The sequence below is a fragment of the Tenrec ecaudatus genome, chromosome 1, assembly GCF_050624435.1.
Source record: "Tenrec ecaudatus isolate mTenEca1 chromosome 1, mTenEca1.hap1, whole genome shotgun sequence".
Lineage (NCBI taxonomy): Eukaryota > Metazoa > Chordata > Mammalia > Afrosoricida > Tenrecidae > Tenrec > Tenrec ecaudatus.
The window spans coordinates 179,539,565-179,564,983 of record NC_134530.1 but is presented as its reverse complement, the minus strand read 5'-3'; the positions used below and the strand labels follow the sequence as shown (position 1 = coordinate 179,564,983).

At 44.6% G+C, this 25,419-nt stretch overlaps 1 protein-coding gene across 2 annotated transcripts in view; it reads right to left on the bottom strand.

The window, feature by feature from the left end:
* Positions 1-1,010: 1,010 nt before the first annotated feature.
* The window catches only part of POU2F1 (POU class 2 homeobox 1), a 239,499-nt gene continuing 215,090 nt past the window's right edge, over positions 1,011-25,419 (bottom strand). For both annotated transcript variants that reach the window (XM_075564425.1, XM_075564435.1), the window contains 3 exons: positions 15,294-15,645; positions 14,536-14,624; positions 1,011-11,935 (listed from right to left, as the gene is read on the bottom strand). In XM_075564425.1, coding sequence (XP_075420540.1) covers positions 11,625-11,935; positions 14,536-14,624; positions 15,294-15,645 — 752 coding nt within the window. In that variant the 3' untranslated portion in view covers positions 1,011-11,624. The remainder of the gene's footprint in view (positions 11,936-14,535; positions 14,625-15,293; positions 15,646-25,419) is intronic.

The following is a 25,419-nucleotide window of genomic DNA, read 5'->3' as shown; positions in this document are numbered from 1 at the left end:
GGAATTGACTCAAAGGCAGTGAGTCTGGGGAGGAGGGCAGAGAGCATCCCATACTCTTCGGACGATTCCCGTAGCATCCAGCCTCGGAGTTGGTGAGAACGTAATGGGAGTGGGGTGAGGGGGAGGCAGAATGGACGTTGCTCAGCTTCAGCCTTAGGCACAGGGGTTTTGCTTGCTAATGACTCTCTCAGGCCTCTGTTTTCCACTGCTTCTACCCAATAGGATTTCGGTCAGAAACTGGAAATGGCTTGAAGTATCTTTACAGCTTAAGTACAGGCTATGGTACCGGAAGGGATGGAGTGGGGAGGAAGGGGTTCCTTGACCACAGGAACAAGGCAAGGGGATGAGGACACAGCTTTCTTCCTTGTCATGCTGGTCCCTCTGTAGGACAGCAGCCACCCCCGCACCACTCCCCTGCCGCCCGGCGCCAAGGAGATCAGCGCAGGCTGTTCAGGCGGGCAGCTCCTGAAGGTCTTCTACAGGGAGATGTTTCCTCTCTGGGGAATGCACTTTAGTTGTTGCTTTTTGGGAAATCAATTAATTCTGGGAAAACACTAACCGAAGTAGTATAGTAAGTTAATGGGGGTGATAAGCTGGGTGCCCTCAAATAGGAGACTCTGGGGCTAAATTCAGATCAGCTCCCACCCGAAGGGCCTCCAGGGAAAACTTGTTCAGAAAATGTGAGCAGGACACGGCAGTTTAAACAATGAAGTTGGCAAAGTCGAGTTCAATCCCAGTTCTGCAGACACATAGGCACCGAGCAGGGAGCTTTGGAGAGCCATCTTGAAGGGCCAATCTAGGCCCCTGTTAGGTCATTCACAGTCCCATTCAACTAGGACCTGCCACTCAACTAGCCCTTGCCACTTGGTGGGATCTGGGGTACAGAAATTGTGTGTGTGTGTGTGTGTGTGTGTGTGTCACCTGCTGTGAGGGGCGAGAATGTGCGTGACACCTGCGTGAGCACCTTAAAGAAGTTCAAACAATGTGAAAACACTTGGAAAATGGTTTAATGATGTTTCACAACAGAAATGAACTGTACAGTTACAGTAAGTTTAATATATATAAAAAATTACAGCAGACAAATGCATCTACACAAAATCTACCATTCAGTTCTGATTCACTGTCACCTACACAAACTCTCCCAAGCCTACAGCCCCTGGCGGGCAGCCCCTGGAGGGGGGAATCATAGCAAGGGCACTTTTAAAGAGACAGCACCGCTCATGTTCCCCACTACCTCCTGGGCTTCCGGAGGGATCAGTTAGTTTCCCCAAAACGTAATAGTCGCATATGTTTCAGGTTTTCCAAACCGGAAAAAAGTGTGTTTCCCAAAGGGCACAGAGAACAAGGTCAGGATCTCCCGAGTTATTCGCGGGTTCGTGCCAAAGCCTCCTCTCGAAGGGGAAATGGCCAAGCAGGCATTCTGGGGCAGTGAGGCTGCAGGCAGCCGCCCAGACTGCAGTCCTCCATGGAGATGTCTGAGGACGCCCAAGAGCCACCCACTGAGGAACGCCCCCGCCTTGACGTGGCCACCGGGCCATTTTGGAAAGGATCATTTACACCACATCCTACGTTTCCACAAAAAAAGAACTCAAACTCACATTTTTGAAGTTAAGCACATAACACAATGTTTTGGGAGGCTAAGAGGCCAAGTGCCCCTTGTGACCCTCCTTTTGACAACAGTGGAAAAACACCCCTGAATCAATATTAAAAAAATAATAATTAGGAGAAAAGAAAAGACGAGGGAATTAAGATATTTAAAGACACAGAAAACGAAAACATCTTTAGAAAAAACACGATCACTGTCTTATTAAAACAAAACACATTCCCAGTCGGGAACAGCAATCAGTGAGAACGCTATCCAAAATGGTGGAGTTTATTACTGCATATTATGTACACTCAGAACTTCTTCCGTTTTTCTTTTTTTAAATTATGAACACCTAGGCAGTGAAAACTGTTATGTTAATACATACACAGACACACCCAAAACATACAAAAATACTAGTATTTCAGACTACTAAGAATAGGACAGTTCAGTTACTTTCATGCTATGACTTTAAGAGCATTACATGGAAACAAACAAGAAGTTAAAGGACATTTTTTTAATATCCCAGAAATATACCAAAATATACATCTAAGCTTTGGAATTACTGAGGTTAGACTAATGCAAGTGCTGGGTAATCGTACTTAATACACAAGTCTAAGGTTCTGCAGGAAAGAAATCATCTTTGGTATCTGCATCAGGCTAATATTATTAACATTTGGATTTTGCTTTGGGATAGAGCTTGTATGACCCTAGAACCAAATACCCCCCTCCCCCGATCAACTGAGATTAAAAAAGATCCATGTAAAAAGTTCCTTCATTTGCAACCCCCCGCCCCCCAGATAAAAAGTCACAGGCATCTACCTAGCACAAAGGTCGTGAACAGAATGCATAGTTGCACAGTGGTGCTGCAGGAAGGGCCGAGGCGACCAAGACGACGTGCGAGAGAAATGAGAAGCTCAAGAATCTTTCCACCTGCTTCCTCACAAACAGGCCCGCCAGTCCCAAGCCATTCCAGTCAAGACAACCGGGGCCAGGGTGAGCTCAGAGGGGCACCCACCCCAGCGGGTGTCAGCCGACTCAGCTGTGAGGAGAGCGCCCAGCAGAGCAGCCAGTCGTGCGCCAGTGTCTTCAGCGTCCCCCCACTCTGTGGAGCCCCGGCTCCCTCATCACTGTGCTCAGTCCCTGCGGTGACCCTGGTTGCTGCAGGGTGGGTTATGGGCGTGAAGGGGTTTAGTCCTTTGTTTTAGAAAATCTGAAATGCCAATTTGTTCCACAGCATACTCACAGGCATGTGCCAAGGGCCAGAGCTCCTGGGCTCGGGAAGCCCTGCTGCTGCGGGGCCTGGGCAGAGCCCCCACTGCCCCAGCCTCACTCCACCGAATGCCAGGATGCCACAGACTGGGTCAATGCTGAAGACTTCCCTTTTCTTTGGTTTTTTTGTTTGTTTTGAGTTTATACAATCATTAAGAAATCTTTGGTTTTGGCTGGAAATTTAAAAAGCAAAACAAAGCAAAGAAACCACCCTCCCCCCTGGCTTATAGCAGCAGTATTGTGACCTGGCAAAGCTTTTTCCAACCCGGGAGGGGGGGGGGGCGGCAAAGACTGAAGGTTGGGAACTACATTCAAAGAAAAGGCAAAAGGGTTGGGGATGCAGCTTTTAGAGCCCATTGGATATAAGATTGTCAAATAATAATATTAATAACAATAATAAACTTAAATATTTGGATGAGCTTTTGGTGGTGTCAAAGGAAAAAAAGGGAAATGTATATGCAGCAGTCGGCCCGGCTTGGAGGCTTTGGTGTCTTCCCTCCACCCCATGTCCTGAGGCCCTGCAGGCACCCGGCCCAGGAGAAGGCAGGGGCAGAAACTGGTGTGTAGCCAGCAGTCAGGAATCCGAGGTGGGGGGGTGTGGGTAGCTGGCCAGCCCCATCAAGGCAGGGTGGTGGGGCAGGCAGATGGTAAGAGTCCTGTGAAGACCCCTTGCAACAAAAAGAAACACAAGATTGCAATTTGCCCTCAAGTTGCAGTAGCTTTTAAGCAGCGACATTCAGAGGCTTTAGGGGATCCCACCCTAGGCTGCAGGTCCCACGATGCTATAGGCCAGAGTTCAACATGACTTGGAGGAGGGAGGGCAGACTTGGCAACTCTGGAGGGCTGAGAGGAAGTTAAAGCGAGTGACTCAGTCACGAGTTAGAAATGAGGTATACATCAGCTCCTGGACTTGTGGTGGGGAGATGGCCCCACACGTACTCACCTAGCCTTTGCTAAGACCACAGACAAAGGGGCTGGGACAAGGCTCTAGTGGAGAAGGGCATTTCCTCCGAGAGTGAGGCCTCAGGTGGGCCGAGTCATGCCCACGCGCCCACGCAGGCGGACGCATGAAGCTGGAAGAAGCTTTTCCTTCTCCTACCTTGGGGCAGCTGTCTGCCCCACTGACACTGCAGAACAGGCCCATGACAAGAGGAAAACAGTCTCAGCCTCCCTCCCACCTCCGTGCTGGCTGGGCCTAGCCCCTCTGCTGGCAGGAAGCTGGTCCGCCAGCAGCAGCGGGGCCCCCAGATGACAGGCTCACCTGCCTACAGCAACAGCTTTGGAAACGGACACTGTCCTCATGGTAGCTTCTCAAGCATACTGAGTCTCCTCCGATGGTCTTCAGAGTTGGAGACATTTTTCAGGGGTGAGTGGGAGTACAGAGTCTTTGCTCTGTTTGCCTTTGTCCATTCTCACTCTAAAGGAATTGTAATTCCTAAAAACCAAAGACTCGGGACGTCTCACTTTGCCCACAGCACAGATGTTGGCGGGGGAGTCCTGTAAGCGGCTTTCTCTTGGTGCCAGCTGACTCAGACAACGAACGCAAACACAAGCAGATCTCAATCTTTCCTTTTACACTTCAATTAGCTTGTTTGGGGGTCTGACCTTTGTGGCCTGCCCTGGGCATGAACAGAAAGTGGCAGTGCGTGGAGTCGCATGCAAGAGGGGCCTGGGCGGGACAGGACCACAGAACAAACCAGGCCCCGCCCTTCCCGCCTCTCCGTCCTGAAAGGGGGGCTTCGAAGCACATCTTTTCCTGTAACTTGTGTTTCAAGTGCCCTTCTCTCCAATATCCCTATTAGCTACTGAGCACCCTATCTAGAGCTGTGAAAAGTCACACAGTATTAATGCCACTTCAGACAGTAAGATGATTAGTAAAGCTTCTGCAGCGTTCTGCATCGTGATCGTTTGGGGTTGGGACAGACAGGGAAGAAAGCATGTCTTTTCCGGCCTGCCCTCTCTCCCCGGGTCCCAGCACTGACCCCAACCCAACTCACTCACTCCTCAACTCCCAGGAGCCTGTGGACAAACAGGAGCATGAACAAAGGTCTTTTGTTTGTCCATGTAAACCTGCTCCGGAGAATGCGTGTCTTTCCTAAGAGAGCAAGCAGCGAGGCCGCCTCTAGATCGGCACCTCAGGTTGGCTACACTGCTCCTATCGACAAGTGTGAGCTACAGGGCGGGAAAGACGGCGCTCTGTTCTTCTGCCAAGACTGCCTGCAAATTCCCAGGATCTCAGCGCTCCCCTTCCAGACATCACCCGTCTTTGCAGAGCCAGCAGAGCAAGAGCCAGTCCGTCCCTCTCGGAAAGGCAGGCTGGCCCGCACAGCTTCCTGCACTGCGCAGGGATGCGGGAACAAGAATGAGGCACTGGGCCAGAGGCCAAAAGTACAGCTTTCCAGAGTTTGGCAGTTTGTGCCGACCCCCGCTGCCCCACTTACACACCCCAGGGTGAGCAACGACAGAGAAGTGTCTTTGGTACCCAAACCAAATCCCACTCATGTTCTGTGAGATAGATCATTCTTTAAGTAAATATTTAAAAAACAAAAACGCGGCCTTCCCATAGACAAGAGTCTCCCCCTCTCTATCTGGCCCCTGAGGGCCGAGGGAGACTGGGCCAGCATCTGGTAGGGAAGGTGCTGACAAATTTTCCCTAACCAGCATCACGTCTCATGCACATTCCCACCAAGAGCAACTCTGTGGGCCACCCTGAAAGGTCGCCCGACTCTTGGTGTGTGGCCAGTGGGTTGTTTTTCCCGTCTTGGTGTGGTTTCTCCTGTGTGCATGTTCGGTCTTGACAGAGCTAGTCTGGGTACTATGAGCCAGGGAAGACAGGTTTTAAATGCTGTGCTATTAGGCCACCAATGAGTTAACACTGCAGAGGGGGACAGAAAGAAGCTGCTTTACATTAATTTTCCTAGATTAAGACCATCAACACTTCACCTCTCCTCATTAGTGCATTCCTCGTTCATGCTCCTTCTCAGCCACATGCCAGGAAGCCCACCCACTCCCGCCCCCTCCATCTAAGCCTTTGCTCCTCACCGAGGGGTAGGGCCACTCGGAGGGGCTGATGTGGGCTGTCAATGAGCTGAGGGGACCCAGAACCGACTGGACAACCCACCTGTAACCCACAGGCCACCATGCACTGTGTTGCAGACCAGACCCCATGGCCAGTGACTTCCAAACCTACACACGGGGCTCATCAAGCTTCCTTTGGCAAGACAGATAATAAGGAAAACAAACACACACAAGCAACGTGTCCTTCTAACAGAATCAACTTCTCCCCTTCCCCCCCGCCCCAGCCCCACCAACCCTATAAACTGTAACCTATAAACAGGGTCCAAAGTACATACAACAGCATCAATCATGTTCATCAGTCATTAATAAACATCAGTTCAGCTAAATGCTACAGCTAGAATTATTTCCACTATTTATAAAGGTTTTTTTTCCTTTTCATTTATTTGGTTTTTAGTTTAAAACTGGTTTTGCAACAATGCTAGGCTGTGCTGAGGTATTTTATGAAGGAGCCAGAGGTGAGCTGTGCACCCATGCCCACCCGCTATCCTCACAGATGAAGGTATGGAGAAAAGGAAGTGAAGGAAGAAGAGGAAAAGAAAGCTATCCAGGTGACAGTCGGCACGAGAGTCACTCAAGTCACTGCTTGGAGTAGAGGAGCCCAGAACAAGGAACTGCATCATGAGCAAAGATGGCTGGACAAAAGTGTCAGCTCAGAAGCCATCCTGTAAACTGGTCAGCTCCGAGAACACATATTCCCTGCCCTGCGGGTGGGAGTCTCTCCTATCCCTCATGGGAAACTAGAGGGAGGCCCTTTTAATCTACCAGACTGGGGAAAGGCTGAGTCAGCTTGACCCATGACAGTGCTTGAGCCTGTTCCTGCCTGATTTTACGTCTGCGTGTGTGCCACCAACACAGACCAACAGACCGCTGGGCACGCTGCTCTGAGAGGAATGACAAAGAAGGCTTTGTTTCCTCTTGTTAAGCTAGGTAGTTTTAGAATGTATCATCCCCCAAAATGTTGCAAGACTGAAGTAACTTCTCAATGGGTAGGGCTATGATGACGTGAAAAAGAATTTGCCATTCAAATGCTTTTTACAGCACCTGGAAACATGAACTCATAGCTATTATGAGATTACCCCATCGATTCTTGCCCACTTGAATACTTTAAAAATTCTAGACCTTTAGCCCTCCTCCTCCATCAATATTAATAAGCTGGTTCACATTTTCACCTGTACTAAACAGGGTTTCCCGTGCTAATGGAATGAGACAGTATTGGCTCAGACTCCCACTCCCATACTGCCACACGCAAGCCCTCTCCAGTAGCACTCTGCTCGTGGGGAAGCCTGCGCTGGGCCCGAGACCACAGAAGACTGCCAGTACCGCATGCCATTTCCCTTCCCCCACCACTGCCTTCTGGCACAGAAACTAAGGGAAGATGCGTCTCCTTCCCCTGCGTCCAGCGAGTTCACCTGTCTTTCTCAACAGGGAGGGGTGTGTGAGGATGAGATGGTTTGGAAACAATTCTGCACTAAACAAAGCTTCTTCTGTCAGCCAAGTCCAACTGTGATGTTTTCCATGAGGACTTATAGCTTCAGAAACTGACATGAATTTTCTGTCTATTGATAAAGTATCCAGCGTTTCCAGAAATTTAAATAGGTATTTTAATGGCAAAAACTGGGCTGGGCTGAGATACTGTGTCAAGAAAGAATCTGTGCTTCTGGATAAAACAGACAAGGTCTTCTTCCATCTTCCTAAATAAATAGGGGATAATGTAACAAACTAACATTAAGAGGTATAATTGTGCTTTTCCCCAACAATGAGTGAATGAATGATGTAGGACAAATTAGCAAGATGGTCTCACTAGAATTATTTTCATCTATCTTGTATTTCTTTTTGAGATTGCTAATTCTACTATGTCAACACAGAGTACAACCCTAAATAAAATGAATTCCTCTGGCTCCATTTATTGATCATAAATTGAGAAAATTAGGATGGTACCGATCTTCCTTTTCACATAAATGAAAGAAGTAGGTACTCTATCGGCTGATTGGTATCAAATGATTTTTCTTAATTCCAAAAAAACTACCTACGTAACTCCAGAAACATTCCAATCAACACAGCAGCCACCTTCTTTCTGAAACGGGAATGGCAGGTCTGCTCCACTGAGAAGTCCTTCCTAGGGCTTCCTTTCTGCTCTGTCCTTTAGACTGATGCAGGATGTGAATAAGTTTATGATCAAGTTGCATTGCTTGTGATTAACAGGAGTCTAATAATTACATTCACCTCTCCCAAGGGAGGGCCCATTATTATGGGCGAGTCGAGTATCACTAATAGATGCATTTATAGTTAGTCTTTGGCTTAGTCTATGTTAACCAAATTCAGGGACGAAATAAAGTTTGCTTAAATGTTCAGAGGGAAGAAAGGATGAAAGAATGAATTGTGGTGGCTTATCTAGCCTCTTCTTTTCAAAATGCAGAAACCAGACCAACCACCTCTTTTTGGGATAAATGGCCCCTTTTGGTTTCCAGATTCTCCCATAAGGTGGCTAAGAGTTAAGTCCGAGTACCTTGCGATAGGATAGTTCATTCGATCCAAAAAGCATCTCTTGAGATGATAAAATAAAATAAAAAGGGACCAAGGTGTTCATAGTGAAGCAACATGAAGGAGACTACCTAGGGATATGATGGGAAGCAGATGTGAAGCTAATCACCTACCACACCATGCTATCTTAGTGTTCCACGTGTGCATGTGTAAATGTACCTTCCACTCTACAACTTATTTTTAAGTAAGAGAAAAAAGAAAACTTAAAGTTATTTGTTTCTACTTTGAAACAGATTTGTTTTAAATGCTGGTTTAAATGCCACAAAAAGGCAGAGTCCTCTTATCCCAGAATGATGAGAAATGTGGGCAAGGCAGGGCTAAAGGACCCTTTACTATTGCCGTCTGGGGAGTGGGAACATCTTCTGAACTACGTAGAAACAGAAGTAGTTTTCCCGTGCCCTTCCTCGTAATCCAATGGGCTCGACCCGCTTGGGAATTGACATTTCCTTTGGTAGCAATTTTGGGAAATGAATGCTACACCCTCTAATCTGGTGCCAGGGTGGGGCTGGGCACCAGCACGTCCCTCCCTGAATCCTGCCTCTGAACGCTCACCACTCCCACAGGAGGGCCCACGTCTGTGGGCGACAACAGTATGATTGAGGGCCCTAAAAATCACTTGCACAGACTAAAGTCAGAGATGTGTCAAGTCAGGAGAGAAAACTAGATTCAACTACATCAAAGAAATAGCTAGAGAGGAATTAATGACTAACACTACCATTGTATTTACACACCACACTAAATAAACTAGTTAAAAATCAAGTTAACATCTGCCCAGAGGAAATTACAACTTATCAACATAAAAGATTAAAAACAAGCAGCAACTTTTATATAAAATTAATAAAGACAAATGAAAATAAAATTGTCAGTAGCATCTATCTCAATGTGTCTGAACTGCACTTCATAAACTAGTCCATTATTAGTACAGCAGCTTGCTAAAAATTGACTTTGGTTCAAGCTTAGTTTAAAAAAAGGACAAACATAAAAAAAACCACACCACACATAAAGGTAGATGGATATTTGTTAGTTTCCCTGCTTGCAGCGGACTAAACTTGGAGGGGTTCCAGGGAAGGTAAAGGGAGCGGTGAGGAGAAGAGCGGGGTGGGAATGAAATACTTTCTGAAATGGTATGAGAGACAGAAGGAACTACAGAAAAAAGGGGGGGGGGGGAGGGAAAAACCATTTCCGTTTTTTTAACATCGATGCAATGATCCGCCGCTCTAATCATGAAGGCCCACACTGTGACTGTCTCGCTGCCTCTCTGAACAGAACCGAGGGGCAGAGACAAGCTCACTGAGGCCAAGTTCCCATGGGGATAGGGTCAAGTTGACAACCACCTGTTGGCTGTCTCTGGTCTCCTACCTGGGGAAGGTGACAGTGCAGTGTTGGACCACTGGATATTTAAAGAGGCACCCAGAGACACCACACAGGAGCAGCTTAGTCCTCCCAAAGAAGGGAGCTTGGATGACCTACACTGCAGCCATCCCGTTCTGAAACCTTCTTTTTTGTTTTGGTACAGATCATAGTTCATCAACCAAAAAGGGGGGATCTCACATCCATAGCACCCTCATTCCTCTTCAACCACTTTTAGAAACTCTTCCTTTTCATTGGCCTCATCTATGTAGTCTAGTAACACCCTGAAAACCATGAGAGGCTCGCTCCTTTCCACACAGACTCTCAGACTGATTTAGCGGCGTCCACTGACAAACCAAGGGCACAGCCGAGTTGAACGCAAAGTCCCTGCTTACAGTCCATCTCTCTAAGGCTCTACAGACAGACAACCTGCCTGCCCCCTTGAGGGAGAGAGCCAAGGAGAGTCTTAGGATGAGAGAAATGTGCATGCCAGCCAATGAAAAGGAAGTTTGGGGTAGAGGAAAAAGTGTAACTTCAGAGATTCTTTTTATCACACTTCTTTCAGATTAAAAAAAATTAATGGAAGAAATTTCCCAATATCCTAAGTCAATTTGTTCTTTGCCAAGTAAGTTAAAAGAAAGTTCGGATGAAAAAATTCCATAACATGGAAACCAAATAACCAACCAACCAACCAACCAACCAAACAGTAGGAGCATTTTTTCAGGAGATAAGAAATCAGGAGAACCACCAAGTCAGGTGTCTGCAGTAGTCTTTGCTCTTTGGAACCAAACCTGCCCTGCAACGTGCGCTGCCCTCCCCATCCAAAGTAGCGGCAACAGCACTGATGCACCACATGCAGGTTGTGGGCCCCAAGGTCATTCAATGATTGGGGGTGATAGAGAGCAACAGTTCAGCAGGAATTCCTTCCTACACAAAAGTGCTCCAAAGGCACCACCTGATGGGGGAAAATGAGGGGGGGGTTGGAATGGGAGCGTGCGCACACATTGCCTTCAGCTTCTAGACCAAGCCTCTTGCATAAGTGGAAAAACAAAACTATTTTCTAGCACCTCTGTAAGAGTCCTCAAGGATAAGGAAACCAGCAAGGACATTCCCCGAAGTTCAAGAACGCAAGTCTTCCCTTACCCAGAAACCCTCCCTCCCCACAGTGTGGGAGCTCACTGAAACAGGATCCAGGAGCGAGAGATAAATGTGTCCAAACTATATCTATGTATATGTAGATATATATAAAAACATAACAACAGCAATAATAGAGATACAGTAATACAGGCCTGCCTAAATTGTACCAGTTAAAAAGGAACCCCCAACACAACTGATATGATTATAAACACCTTGTTATGACTTAATGGCCTGTACAACAGACCTATAAAAATGATTTTTTTAAAGAAAAAAAAAAGAAAGAAATGTAGATAAACAATGAATCCTCTTCCTCTACTGGAAGTGGCAACCCACCTTTACTCGCCATTATGACAACTGGAAATGATAAGTAGTCCTTTCACTTATTTTTTGTTTTTGATTTTTTTTTGTTTCTGCATTTTTTAAACATTTTTGGTTAGAAAGTTCTCCAATCCATGAAGCAATCCTGAAAAGACAGTGTTTTATTACAAAATTAGGCAAATGTTGTCCCGTCTTCATCCACCCCCCCTCCCCCCGTTATGTGTGGTTTTTCTCTTCTCTCCTGTGCCCTCAGCAACATGGTGAGAGGAAGCCAATCACATTTTCAGTTTGTGAACCTGGCTGGCAGCCCAATCACCGCAGTGACAAAGGCTGGCAGCAGCCCAGCTCACTGTGCCTTGGAGGCGGTAGTGGTGGTGGAAGCAGCCCCGCTGGCAGAGGTCACTGTGAAGAGAGAGTTCTGGATGGACTCAGCTGAGGTGGAGGTGGCGTGAAGGCTGGCAACAGGTCCAGAGTTCCCTGCCGAGGCTGCAGCAGCAGAGACCAAGCTAACTGGGTTGCTGGTGAGCAGAGAGAGGTTCTGAGGGTTCAGGAACAGAGGGGCAGTCACGATGTTGGGGGCTCCTCCTGCATTGGCAAATACCAGGTTCCCCGTTGCATCCAGTGATGTTATTGGAAGAGAGCCTCCAGAAGCAAGAGCTGAAGAAAAAAACCCCAAAACAGGCAAGATGGAGATTAGCAACATCACAGAGGGGCCAAATCCTGGGCCAGTGAAGGTTTGCATTTTCTTGCCCCCCAGCCTCTCATGTGCACTTTTCCTTAAGCGGTGCTACACTGACAGCACGAATGCGGAGCATTTATGATGCTGCAAGACACTAAACACTGAAGACCCAGTCCAGCGCGAAAGGAGGATGGGTGAGGGGAGTGAAAACTGTGGGATCAAGCAAAGGGCCAAGTTTTTATCCCAAATACGTACTTTGCTCCATTTACCTACAAGTATTTCTTTAATCCAGTAATTTTGATTTTAAAGAAGATCGCATGTTTTAAACTACCTCTACTCAAAAGATAAACTAGGAACATAAAAAATATACCCAGGCTTTATCAAGCAAATCAATATTACTGACAAGCTGGGCAAACCTTATAGAACAGTATGTAGCATGGGAATGATCGTCCATTATATAACTATTGTACAGTCATACAATATAATTAGTGTGTAGTTATAAATGTAACTAAAAAATGGATTCTAACTCAAAGCAACCCTAATTAGATAGGGGCGAACTGCCCCTGTGGGTTTGAAAGATGCTCACAGTGATTGGTGGTTTCAAACTGCCAACCTTGCAGTCTGCGGCCCACCAATTAGCCCACCGCACTATTAAGGCACCTACAAAACAAGTCCCCTACCATGCCAAGGCCTTCAAAATGCCATTTAATTACTCAATTATTTGATGGATTCAATTATTCTATACGGCTTTACTCATTGATTTATTTTTCACTTCCCGAGCTTTCAAAAAGGATTTTGATTTCTATGACTTGTATCAATGAGATTAATAAATTTATCGGAGGAAATCAGAGATTTGGTAATGGAGGTGATACATTTTAAGATTTGTCTTAAAATGCAATGCTGTCATGAAAGGACACTATCTACATGCCTATAAGGAACATCAATACAACTATTAATAAAATTTCCAACCAATACAAAACCATTTATGAAGAAATGGAGTCTACCAACTTCTTCAGTTTAAAATTGATCAAGCTAATATAGTCACAATTCATTGATATTTATTGGTAATCAGAATGTGAAAGTTGGAAACAGAGGAGGATCGGCAGTTGGAAAATATAGTAATGGAAATGAAGTTGGAGATCACATGGTAGACATTTGCAAGACCAACAACTTCTTTACTACCATATGTTTTTCAACAGCATAAATAGTGACTATTCACTGGACCTCACAGCAGATGGAATACAAAGGAATCAAACTGACTACATCTGTTGGAAGAAACAATGGAGAAGTTCAGTGTCATCAGGCAAAGCCAAGCCAGGGGTCAATTAGGGAACAAATGATCCATTACTCATATGTAAGTAAGTTCAGGCTCAAGTTGAAGAAAATTAAAATGAGTTCACAAGAGGCAATATACAAACCTGAGCATATTCTACCTGAATTTAGAGACCATCTAGAGACTGATTTGATATAATGAACACTAATGAACTGAGGAGTTATGGGACGATATCAAAAACATCATACATGAGGAGGGGACTACAAGGGCTGTCAGAAGACATGCTAAAGCTGTCCCTTGAACACAGAGTAGCTAAAACCAATGGAAAAGATGATGTAAAAAAAAAAAAGCTGAACAGAAAATTTCAAATGGCAGCCCGAGAAGACAAAAAAAATTATAATCCAATATATAAAGACCTGAATTTACAATATCAAAAAAGGGCACACCCAGCCTATCTCAAGCTGAGAAAATTGAAGAAAAAGAGAAGCCTGGAGTTATAATCTTGAAGGATTCTATGGGCAAAAAAAAATTCTATGGGCACAATGCAGGAAGCATCCAAAAAAGATAAAAGGAACCCAGTGAGACACAATGTCAACACTCAATCATTTAAAGAGGAAGTGTATGATCAGAAACTGATGGTACTGAAGGAAGACGCCTAAGCACCACAATGCATTAGTGAAAAACAAGGCTCCAGGAATTGATGGTTACCAATGAAAATGTTTGAGCAAACTTATGCAGTACTGAAAGTATCTAGGCCAAGAAACTGGAAGACATTTATGTGGCCAATGCCTGAAGCTCACTCACTGCTGTTAAGTCGACACGAACTCACAGCAGACAGAGTAGGGCTAAGTAGAACTGTCCACGTGGGTTTTCAAGACTATTAACTCTTTGTGGGAGTAGAGAGCACCTCCTTCTTCCACTGAGTGGTTGGTGGTTTTGAACTGCCGACCTTGCAGTTAGCAGCCCCACATATAACCACTATGAAAACAAAGTTCCTAATTGACTGGAACAGATACATATTTAAGCTCATTCCAAAGGAAGGTGACCTCACAGAAAATGAGATATTAATATCATATGCAACTAAAATTTTGCTGAAGATAATTAAAAAATGGTCACATCAGGATACTGACAGGGAGCTGCCAGATAGTCAAGTTGGATTCAGAAGAGGAAGTCAGATAGATCAGAGCTGAAAGCAGAGAATACTAGAAAGATGTATTTTCTTGACTAGCAATCAACTCTGTAGAGCATAGGTTCCCAAATTCATTTGGCCTACCAACCTCAATTAAGGAAAAGGATTGTACTGACCTTGAATAGTTGCCAGTGTACTGTTGCTCATCAGAGCCGGGCTGAGTGCACCGCCCAGGGTTCCTGGATTGAGACTGAGTAAGGCACCTCTGCAAGTCCAAACAAAGGTCACTTTATTACCACGAAGACAAAGCTGTCAGCTTGACAACACCCTCAAAGGGATGAGGAGCAGGAAAACACAGGCGGGGAAGTCCATGGGAATGGCTAGATTCCATAGCCTCTCACGTGGTGAGGGGGTGCCTCGGGGAGACTGCTTCCCTGGGCGCTCAGGGCACAAGGCAAAACAAGACTTTGATCCACGTCAAATTCCAAACTCTTCATGTCACTTTGACTTCTCACTGCAGTACTTCTTTTTCTCTCTTGCCCCACCCTCAGAGCCCCCAAATATTAACACTCCAGGGAACGGGGTAGATTTAAGACACAGTTGACAAGTGTAATATAAAATGCGGACTTTCATGACTGCACCTCTTATCCATGATGCAGAACCCAAAGCAGAGGAGAGAGAGTTGAGTGGAGAAAGCAGAAGTGTCAGAGCATTTGGGGTTTTCTTGGTGCCCCATCGCTGAGGCTCTCCGTGCCTTGTTCTGCATTTTTTACATGGAAATAGAGGTGCAGCCACTCCAGCCATGGTCCGGGGGCACTTAGAGAGTAGCCCAATTCAAAGAGGTACTTGTGTAAAGAGTTGTTTTGTTATTATGATTAAGATATAGAAATCTCTTCTAAAAGTCTTTCTCAGATGTGAGAGGGGCACTCCTTACCCAGCTGCAAACTGAGAGGGTGCCATCAGGCCTGGGCTGAGTCCTGCTGCAGCAGCCATGGCAGCAAGGCTGGCGTTTGCTGGCAGCTGTGCAGCTCCTTGGAGGGCGGCAGCTGCTGCTGTTTGCAAGCCAGACGCTGTCACCATCACCTGGCTGGTCCCAAGAGGGGAGGGCAGAGGAGTGGAGGTGGTCTGTGTTGTGCTGGTCTCACTGGCACTGGCCGCTTCAGAGGTGGAGGCGGAGGCGGAGGCGGAAGGGGAGGGGCTTAAAGAGGGGGGTGTGACTGCTGAGGAGGCTGGGGGGGCGGTGGAGATCACTGTGGCCGTGTTGTTGGAGAGGGTGTCTGTAGTGCCTGAAAAAAAGGGAATCGGGTTAGAGAATAACTCAGAATGTGTTTTTGGATGTGTGGTGACTTTATTCAGTCATATTCTACAATCAACTGAGTAAGTAATACACTAATCACCTAGACACTGCTTTTTTTATTAACCTTGTTTGCTGATTCTATGAAAATTAATATAATAAACATCTCAGAACCAAAGCAATGAGCTCGATTGTAAGAGGCAATAGAAATAAAGTAACCACACAATACACAGACAGTAGTTACTCAAAAGTCAATCTTTAGTTCAAAATGTGAAATCTGGAAGTCTGAATTACATGCTTTTCTAATAAGTACCACAAAAAAAAGCCTGTTTATCTAGATGCCTTCATTACATTAAATAATTTAAGTAACTATAATAAATATCAGCTCTCGAGAGGGCTGAGGTGCCTGCCGCAGGAGCAGCGTGTCCTCCATGGAGGCTGGAGGTGAGTGAGGCCGGGCAGTAATCGCCCTGGCAGGGCCGGAGCCCGGCCTCCCGAGATCCTGGGGGTCTCCCGGTGGTGGGTGGGCGTGGAGGGTGGGTGGACACCAAGGCGGCAGAGACGCCCAAGCCTGGGACATGGGCAGGGGGCGGGTACACGGTAGAGGGTATGTGCTTGGCCCCCAACTTTGTTTCACTTTCGCTGTCGGTGGCCACAGGCAATTGCTGGGGTGGGGAATAAGGTGACCGGGAGGGGGGCTCCAGAGACCCTAAAGGGGTGATACCCTATGGTGGGGGTGGGTGGCCAGGTGCCAAGTTACAAGGGGGTGGGTGCCTAAGTGCCAAGTTACAGCCTCTTCACTCCTGGGTCCAAGTGTGGACAGGAGTCAACTAGGCCCCCTGTGAGCTACGAGATTAAATAGATGATAGATAGATGATAGATAGATAAGATAGATAGATAATCAGCTCCCCAAAAGACCATTCTGGTAAAAAAAAAACTACATTCATGTAGACAATAAAACACAATATTACTTCGTAAAGGTCAGTATGAAAAATGAAGATTGTTTGGAGATACCTTAAGAAAAAAAATCAAGGTATCTAAATTTCTCTGAAAATTAAGAAAAACAAACATTTGGATATGTGACATTAAAAACATCACAAGCGCAAACTAAAACACATTCACTGGGATTTGTAGAATGTTTCAGACCACCATTGTCCAATAGAAATATCACACACATATTGTTGCTAGGGGCCTTTGCATCAGTTCCAGTTCAGAGTACGACGCATCAACACACTGCCTGGTCCTGCACAGATGCACTACTGGAATGGTTTGATTCCATTGCGCGGGCAGCCACTGTGGCAACCATCACATTGAAGGTCTTCCTCCTGATAACATGTCCAAGCACATGAGACAAAGTCTCACCAACCTCTTTCTCAGGAGCATTCGAGCTGTATTCTCTCCAAGAAAGATGTATGGTACTGATTCTTCTGGCAACCCATGGGAGTTTCAATAGTCTTCACCGGCACCATAATTCAAGTGCATCGGTTCTTTTCTTGTCTTCCTTCCTTATTCACTGCCTAGTTCCCACATACATATGAGGCGAATGCAACTATCACAGCATGGGTCATGCACACCTTAGTCCTCAGACACAGCTTCGCTCTTTAGTACTTTGAAAAGGTTTTGTGAGGCAAATTTGTCCAATGATGTCTTGATATTTGGACTTCCATAATTGTTGATTGTGAGCCCTTGTCAACCTAATTTTTTTCCTCCATATTTCATGATGTTTTATTGCTCCAGTTGTGAAGGTTTGTTTTTTTACAAGGAGGTTTGTAGTCCACACTGAGGAGTAATCAGTGATGTTCATCAGTAAGCGCTGGAAGTACTTGTGTCATCTGCATATCCCGGGCTCTTAAAGAGCCTTTCTAACATCTGGATGCCAGGTTCTTCCTTCAGGTAATCTAGCTCCTCACACTAGTTACTCAGCATGCAGACTGAGGAAGTATCGTGAAAGTATACAAATGTGACATATCCATTTCCAGCTTTTCAACCATTCTGTATCCTCTTGTATTGCCAAATAACCACTTCTCGGCCTGTGTACAGGAGCACAATTAAGTGTCCTGGAATTCACTTTTGCAATGTTATCCAAAATACGTTATGATCCACACAAATGCCCGAGCAGCTAATGAAACACGAGCAAATATCTTTCTGGCACTGTCTTCGGCTGAGATTTTTCTGTCAGCAGTGATGTGCTCTTCTGAGAACAGCATGAATTTCTAGCAGCTCCCTGTCAATATCTGCTACAATCATTTTTGAATTATCTACAGCAACTTTATTTGCATATGATACTAAAGGAATTGTTTGATGATTTCTGCATTATGGTGGGTCATCTTTCTTTGGGAGGCACACAAATACAAATTGCTTCCAGTCAGCTGGCCAGGTAGCAGTCTTCCACATCTCCTGGCATAGGCTAGTTAATACTTCTAATCTGTGCATGTCCAGAGCTTTGTTTTATACCAATGCCTTCACCAAAGTTTGGACTCCTTCAATACCATCGGTTCTGGACTGTATTCTACCTTTTGAAATGGTTGAATGTTGGCCAATTCTCTTTGATACAGTGACTCCTTCCACTTTCTTTTCATGCTTCCAGTGTCGTTCAATATCTTGCTCATGGTTTTGTTGGCCAGGCAGCCCTGGTGGAGTAGGAGGCATGCGTTGGGCCAACTGCAGGGGCAGCAGTTTGAGAGCCACTCCTTGGAGAAAGGCAGGGCTTTCTACTCCTGTAAAGAGTTCCAGTCTCAGAAACCCACAGGGACAGTTCTAGCCTGTCTTATAGGGTCATTATGGTTTGAAATCGACTCGATTGTAGTGAGTTGATTTGGAATACTGTTGTTCAGTGTCTTAGAACGACATGCTGTACGTTCAGAAACTTCGGGAATGGAAGAAAATGTCGCCTTGTACTGGAAATGGAGTGCATTCCACCCGGTAAGGCTGTTAATCAAGCTTTTTATTTAGAAGTTCTGAAAAGATTACTCAACAGTGTGTGACAAAAAGGCCTGATTTGTAGCAGACAGGGGACTGACTGGTTTTGCCACCACGACAATGCACCTGCTTATGCAGTCATCTTAGTGTGCCAGTTTTTGGCAAAAAAACAACAAACCTCTCTTGCCCCATGCACCTGACCTAATTCCATGAGATTTTCTTTTACTTCTGTGAGTGAAAACGGACATGGAAGGACAGTGATTTGATGACATAGAAGAGGTGAAGAAAAAAACGAGGGAGGTGCTCTCAGCAATCCAAACAGATGATTTTGAAAAATGTTTCCAAGAATGGAGTCACAGATTTGACAAATGTATTAAGTGTAATGGAGAGTATTTTGAAAGTGATAAGGTTGTTTTGTAAAACAATTTAAATACATAGCTTGGGGGGTCCTGATTTTGGGGGTATCCCCTCATACACATAGAATTATGCATATCCCAACAGCAATCTAGATGAGAGGAAGTCCTATGAGGCAGAAGTAGGGCGAGCAAGATGGTGGGGCAGGAGACAGGTCAAAGGAAACAGAGGAAGGATCTAGGAAGCAAAGCTATGGATAGAGGTATAAGCATAGGTACGGCCGTATGTAAATACATTAATCCATAAAAAGAGGTATTGGCCTCTGTACATATATTTATATGGCAATACACTGAGATAGTGGACGGACTTTGGGCCTCTGATCATACCCTCCCTCAATAGAAGAACACGATGTTCTAACAAAATGGCAATCTGAGAAGGTCACCCTCCCGACACCATCGCTGAAGACAAAATGGGTGCATAAGCAAATGTGGTGAAGAAGGCAGATGGTGCTCAGCTATTAAAAGATATAGCATCTGGGGTCTTAAAGGCTTGAAGTCAAACAAGCAGTCATCCAGCAGAGAAACAAGCTCACATGGAAGAAGGACACCAGCCTGTGAGATCATGAGGTGTCAACGGGACTAGGTAACAGGCATCAGAGGACCCTTAACAATCAAACAAACAAAACCACAGGGTTGAGAATGAGAGGTGGAGGGGGTCAGGGCAGAGACCCAAAGCCCATCTGTGGACAATGGAACATCCCCCACAGAGGGGTCATAGGGAAGGGATGAGTCAACCAGGGTAAAGCATGGATGAAACACACAACATTTCTCTGGTTCCTTGAGGCTACCTCACCCCCCACCACCATGAGACCCAGTGATACCTCTCACTTCAGACTAGACCAGAGCATCGAAACAGGTATAGATAAATAAGAGCTCATGACACATGCAACCCAGGAGCAGGAATGGGAAGAGAGATACCAGATGAGAAGTGGGGGAGAAGGGGGAACCAATCACAATGATAGACACATAACCACACACACCCTCCAGGGGAAAGAACAGCGGAAACCATGGGGGAAGGGAGACAGTGGTTGGTGTGAGATATGAAAATAATAATAATTAATAATCTATCACGAGTTCACAAGGGTCAGGGTGGGAGTGAGGAAAAAAGAGAAGCTGATGCCAAGGGCTCAATAGAAAGTAACTGTCTAGAAAAGAATGATGGCAATATATGTACAAATATGCCTGATACAAATGATGTATGGATGGTAATAAGCACTGTAAGAACCCTCAATAAAATGATCTTTAAAAAAGAAAAAGAATTATGCACATCCCACTAGTTCTATGGAAAATAATAAAAAAAAGTAAAATCCCAAGCCTTATTAAATATATCACATTATTTTAAGATTAAATCAATATTTTAAAATATTAATGAATTATTTTTACCTTTTTTCATGTCTTTGAAAACCATGTGTAATTAACATGTTACATTAACCTATTGCCAGCAAGTATATTTCAATTCATAACCACCCTATACAAGGCTTCCCAGGTTATCTTTCTTTCTCCTGCAGAGCAGCTGGTGTATTTGAACTGCCAACCTCATGGTTAGCATCTCAATGCTTATCCATTATCACAACCATGTGCCTTAATTTTACATGTATAGCACATCTCAATTTGAACTAAACCCACATTTTATATGCTCAAAAGTTATATGTGGCTAGAGGCTATCACATCGGACAGTATAGGTGTAAAATAAATATGAGACCTGTTAGGTCTCAGAGGCTTAAGGAATGTCAAGTCACTTGGTCTACAAAAGAAGTGGCTCATGAAGTACAATCGTCCACAAAGCAGATGCCACTGTCACCAGTAAGCTGGAGTTCTGATGTTATCTACAAAAGATAGGACAGCACGAATGCTCAATAAATGTCACCTTACAAAGCCTAAAGTAGATGGAAGTGAACTTCGTGCAATTCATTAGGTTGTAGAACTTAATTACTCACACACATGGATAAAGCAGGACCCAAGTAGGGTTTTTTCCTAGGACAGAGACCCAAAAGAGACACATACACGAATAATACTCTTATGAGGTGTAGAAAACTCTGGATACATTATAAAAAGCAGGCCAATTTAAATGAGTATTTCAAACTAAAACAGAAACAAAAACAAATACTGCTACTGAGTCATTCCAACTCACAGTGGCTGTACAGGGCAGACCATTCATTACTCCTCCTTAGGGTCTCCGAAACAAAAACATTTCAATCCTTATAGTAAAAGGCAACTTCCCTTTTCTCCAGAGGAGTGGCCAGTGGATTTGAACTGCTGGCCTTATGGCTAGCAGCCCAACACATACCTACGGCCCCATCAGTGCTCCCTATGTCAAACGTAAGCATACTATCACACACAGCAACACTGCCTTACACAAAAGATATAGTTGTTGTGATAAATCTATTATTAAAGCTAAAGAAGACCCCACCCCCTGCCCCCAACAGCATTATCCCCCAAACCCCAGCAGTCTGGTCTTGGTTTCACAGTGCGTTGTGAACCCATCTCGAGGACTACATCAGAGAACAATGAGCACTCAGCTCTTCTCATTTCAAGTGTCAGGACCAGTTTCCTTCACCTACTCCAGACCTAGGAGAAACTCCCAACATTACCTACTTCAGTAGCAACTCTATTCTTCCCCACCTCCTGCAATGCTGCCAATACTAGTTATGTTGTCTTGAGTGATGAAGAAACACATACCCGTAGTGCTATTTTAACTGAAAATGTATGTGTACACCACAAAAATATAAATGCTATGACTTAGGTAATTTTATTCCTTATTGCTGTGGGCCCTAAATATAGTTATACATTTGTGGATCTTATGTATCAGATTTTCATTCATTCTTTTCCCACTTCTAAATTAATCAGCTCAATCTACATCAGAGCTCCTGACTGTGTGTTGAGTCCTGCATTTGGCACATTGAAATTCACTTTTTATCTTGGCACATTTCCTGATGACCTTTTCCATGTTCTATAGAAAGGTAAATGCCCTTTCTCATTTCTGTCTGACTGCCAAGTTTCAGTGTATGCTCCATCTTATTTAAAATCTGATTTTTCCTCTGGGGGCCTTTAAAAACTTAGCAATTACTTTCACTGTATTTCTTGGATTACAATAGCTTTTATTACATTCTCCACTAGCTCTTTCAGACCACTAACATTTAGCATCTCCTTAAATTCCACTGGCTGACAAAAACAATGCCAATCAAATCTCATCAGTGAATTTAATCTGGCCAACATTTGGTTGCAATTCTTCACATTCCAGATGTCTTCTATACGAATTCCAAGAGCTTCACTATGATACTATAGCCCTGTAACAACTTAAATGCATCATTAGGTTAATTTACGCCTAAAGAGTAAATCACATTCCAATTAACATTTAGATATGATGGGAAGATACGGCCTCAAATTCTAGTCACTTGGGCAATCTAAACGGAACCATTTGGGTCTGCTAACTCTGCCGGGTAGTGGGGAAGACGGGGGCAGTAAACCACAAGCTCAGCGTGGGAAGCCAACAGCTGGGTCTTGGGGGAAGAAGGCTTTCTACTCCTGTACAGAGTCTGGGAAACCCCCCACAGGCAGTCCCTAGCCTATAGGCTCACGGTGAGTCAGAATTGGCTTGGTGGCGGTGAGTTTAGAGTTTAAACCCTAATGTCCCCAACAACAAAACAGGATGCCATCATCTAGTTTCATGGGTTAGTGTGAAGTTATAGACAAGAACAGAAGTAACATTTCTGGCCCCTCCTTTTGCTTCTTGCCCCACCTTAAAAATTTTTTATACTATTTTACTGAGGTATAGTTGATACTCCATAAAATTCACCCAATTTAAGTATAGAATTCAAAGGGTTTTTTTCTTAAGCATATTTACGGAGCTCTGCAACCATCTCACTCAGGTGATTCCAGCACCCCACAAAGATGCCCATTTGCAGAAATCATATGCTTCTGACCTTTACAGATTTGCTTTTCTAGATCTTTCTTATGAAGGAAAGCATTTAATTTGCAGTCTTCTGCATCTGACTTCTTTAGTCTAGCATAAATAAAAAAGCACTGCCTTAAAGTTATAGAAAGATTTACTAAGTAAAAATATCAAAATGTAAAGTTACTATTGTTTCTCAAATAACAGGGGGCAGATGCCCCCCAAAAATCTAAAATGTTTTTTCCCCAAAGCTATTTACTTAATTTTTTTTAACAAAACAACCTTATCACCTTCAAAGTTCTCTCCATTACACTTAATGTGTTTGTCAAATCTGCAATTTCATTCTTAGAAACATTTTACAAAGTCATCTGTTTGGATGACTGACAGCACCTTCCTCATTATTTTATCTCTTCTATGTCCTCAAATCGCTCTCCTTTCATAGCCCTCTGCATTGGTAGAAACAAAAGAAAGTTTCACAAAGCTCGGTCAGGTGAGTCAGGTGCGTGGGACAAGAGAGGCCTGCTGTTTGGTTCTTTTTTTGCCAGGAATTGGCACAGAGATGACTGCCTGAGCAGGTGCATTGTTGTGGTGGCAAAACCAGTCCCCCGCCTGCCACAAAGCAGGCCTTTTTTGTCGCACACTGTTATACAATCTTTTCAGAACCTCTAAATAGAAAGCTTGATTAACAGTCTGACCTGGTAGAATGAACTCCAAATGCATTATCTCCCTCACATCAAAAAAAACAAATGAGCAACATTTTTTGGGGGTCCTCCTCGTAGTCTCTCCATCTAGGTCTACATACTTCTGAGGTGGTGTTTCCATCTCTCTACCTTTTCCCCAAAGATTTCTGTGCTCTTCAATTCATACCATGGTGAAACAACAGTTTGGGCATCATCAAGGGATGGAAATCACGTTCTTTTGAAATCTTAGTTTTAGGAACAAAAGAGAAATCTGAAAGGGCAACATCAGGGCTGGAGGTGGATGGGGTGCAATTTACCAATGAGATTCTCCAAGGACAGTCCTTACAGGCCTCAAGGAGGGCGCAGGTACATTGCCAGGATGGGAAAAACTCCTCAGCCCATCTGTCCTGGCCTTTCTCATCAGCGCCTTTTCAGTTTCCTTAAAACATCTAATAACCGCCCTTGATTGTCTTTGTCCTTTGGGAAAATCTGTTAAGATTACCCACTTGGAATTCCAAACACAGCCACCATTCCATCTTCAGCAGACTTCTCTGTTTGAGCGTAACCGGCTCAGTAGATCCCCTAAGGAGCCACTATTTTGACCACACCTTTGTGTTGAAGACCCATAAGGAGACTAAGGCAAGGGTATTGCTGACAGACTCCATGGATTGCAGAGACTGCTGAGACGCATTTTGCTTGGAATAAACGGATGCAAGTGTGAACTGGAACTCTAATAGCAGTACTTTCTGACTCACCCTCATACTGTTACATTGACCTAAACGTGGGTCAAAGAAGAAAGTCACAGGGGAAAGTTAAAGTATTGTGAACTGCATGAAAACAGAACCCATGAAAATGCATGCAGTGCTGCGAAAGCACAGCTCGGAGGAAACGCCAAGCTAAACACCTAATGAGAAAAGAAATGTCATGAATGAACCTTGGAAGTGCCCTAGAATGCCCTGACCGTATAGTGGTTAGTACTCTGCCTGTTGGTCACCACACCTGGGCTGACGCACAGGGATAGCAGTGTCTGCTCTGCTGGCTACCATGACAGAATCCGGCAAATCTTCGCTAACCTTGCACAGGGCCACTATGAGTCAGAATTGACCTGTGGGTGGTGGGCTTGGCTTATTTACTGAAAGATTCAGAATAGACAAATCCACAGAAATAAATCTATCAGTGGTCATTAGGAGCTAGCCTGAAGGTGAGAGGTGGGAAGGGAGGTGACACTGATGGGAAGTGACGGCTAATGAGGACCTGATTACCTCTGGGGTGAAGTCTTCTGGACTCAAGTAATGGTCAAGATTCCACAACTTCAATTAACATGCTAAAGCTCATCAAGCTGTACCCTCGAGCGGGTGAATGTTAAGGTGTCTGAATTACATCCCCAAACAACAGCAGAAATTGCAGTACAAGCAGTATCAACTTCTGTGTCGAAAAGCGACGGGCCTTCACCCTGGATTGGGCTCGCCGTGTCCTCTTTTGTTCTGAACCATCTGTCCATTTCATTGCTCTTTTCAGAGACTCATTTTATAATTTCATTGCTTTTATTTGCTAGTGCATTTACTTTTCCTCTAGTCTTTATAAGTTCCTTATTTCTGTTTCATTTTCCTCTCCTTTTCCATTTAATTGAGGAAGTTTCAAATGCTGGCTCGAGACATTTCTTTTCTCATTAGGTGTTTAGCTTGGAGTTTCCTCCGGGCTGTGCTTTCACAGCACTGCACGCATTTTCATGGGTTGTGTTTTCATGCAGTTCACAATACTTTAACTTTTCCCTGTGATTTTCTTCTTTGACCCACATTTAGGGATTGCCTCAAATTTCCTAACTATTGTTTATTTCTAATTTACTTCTGTTGCTGTCAAGG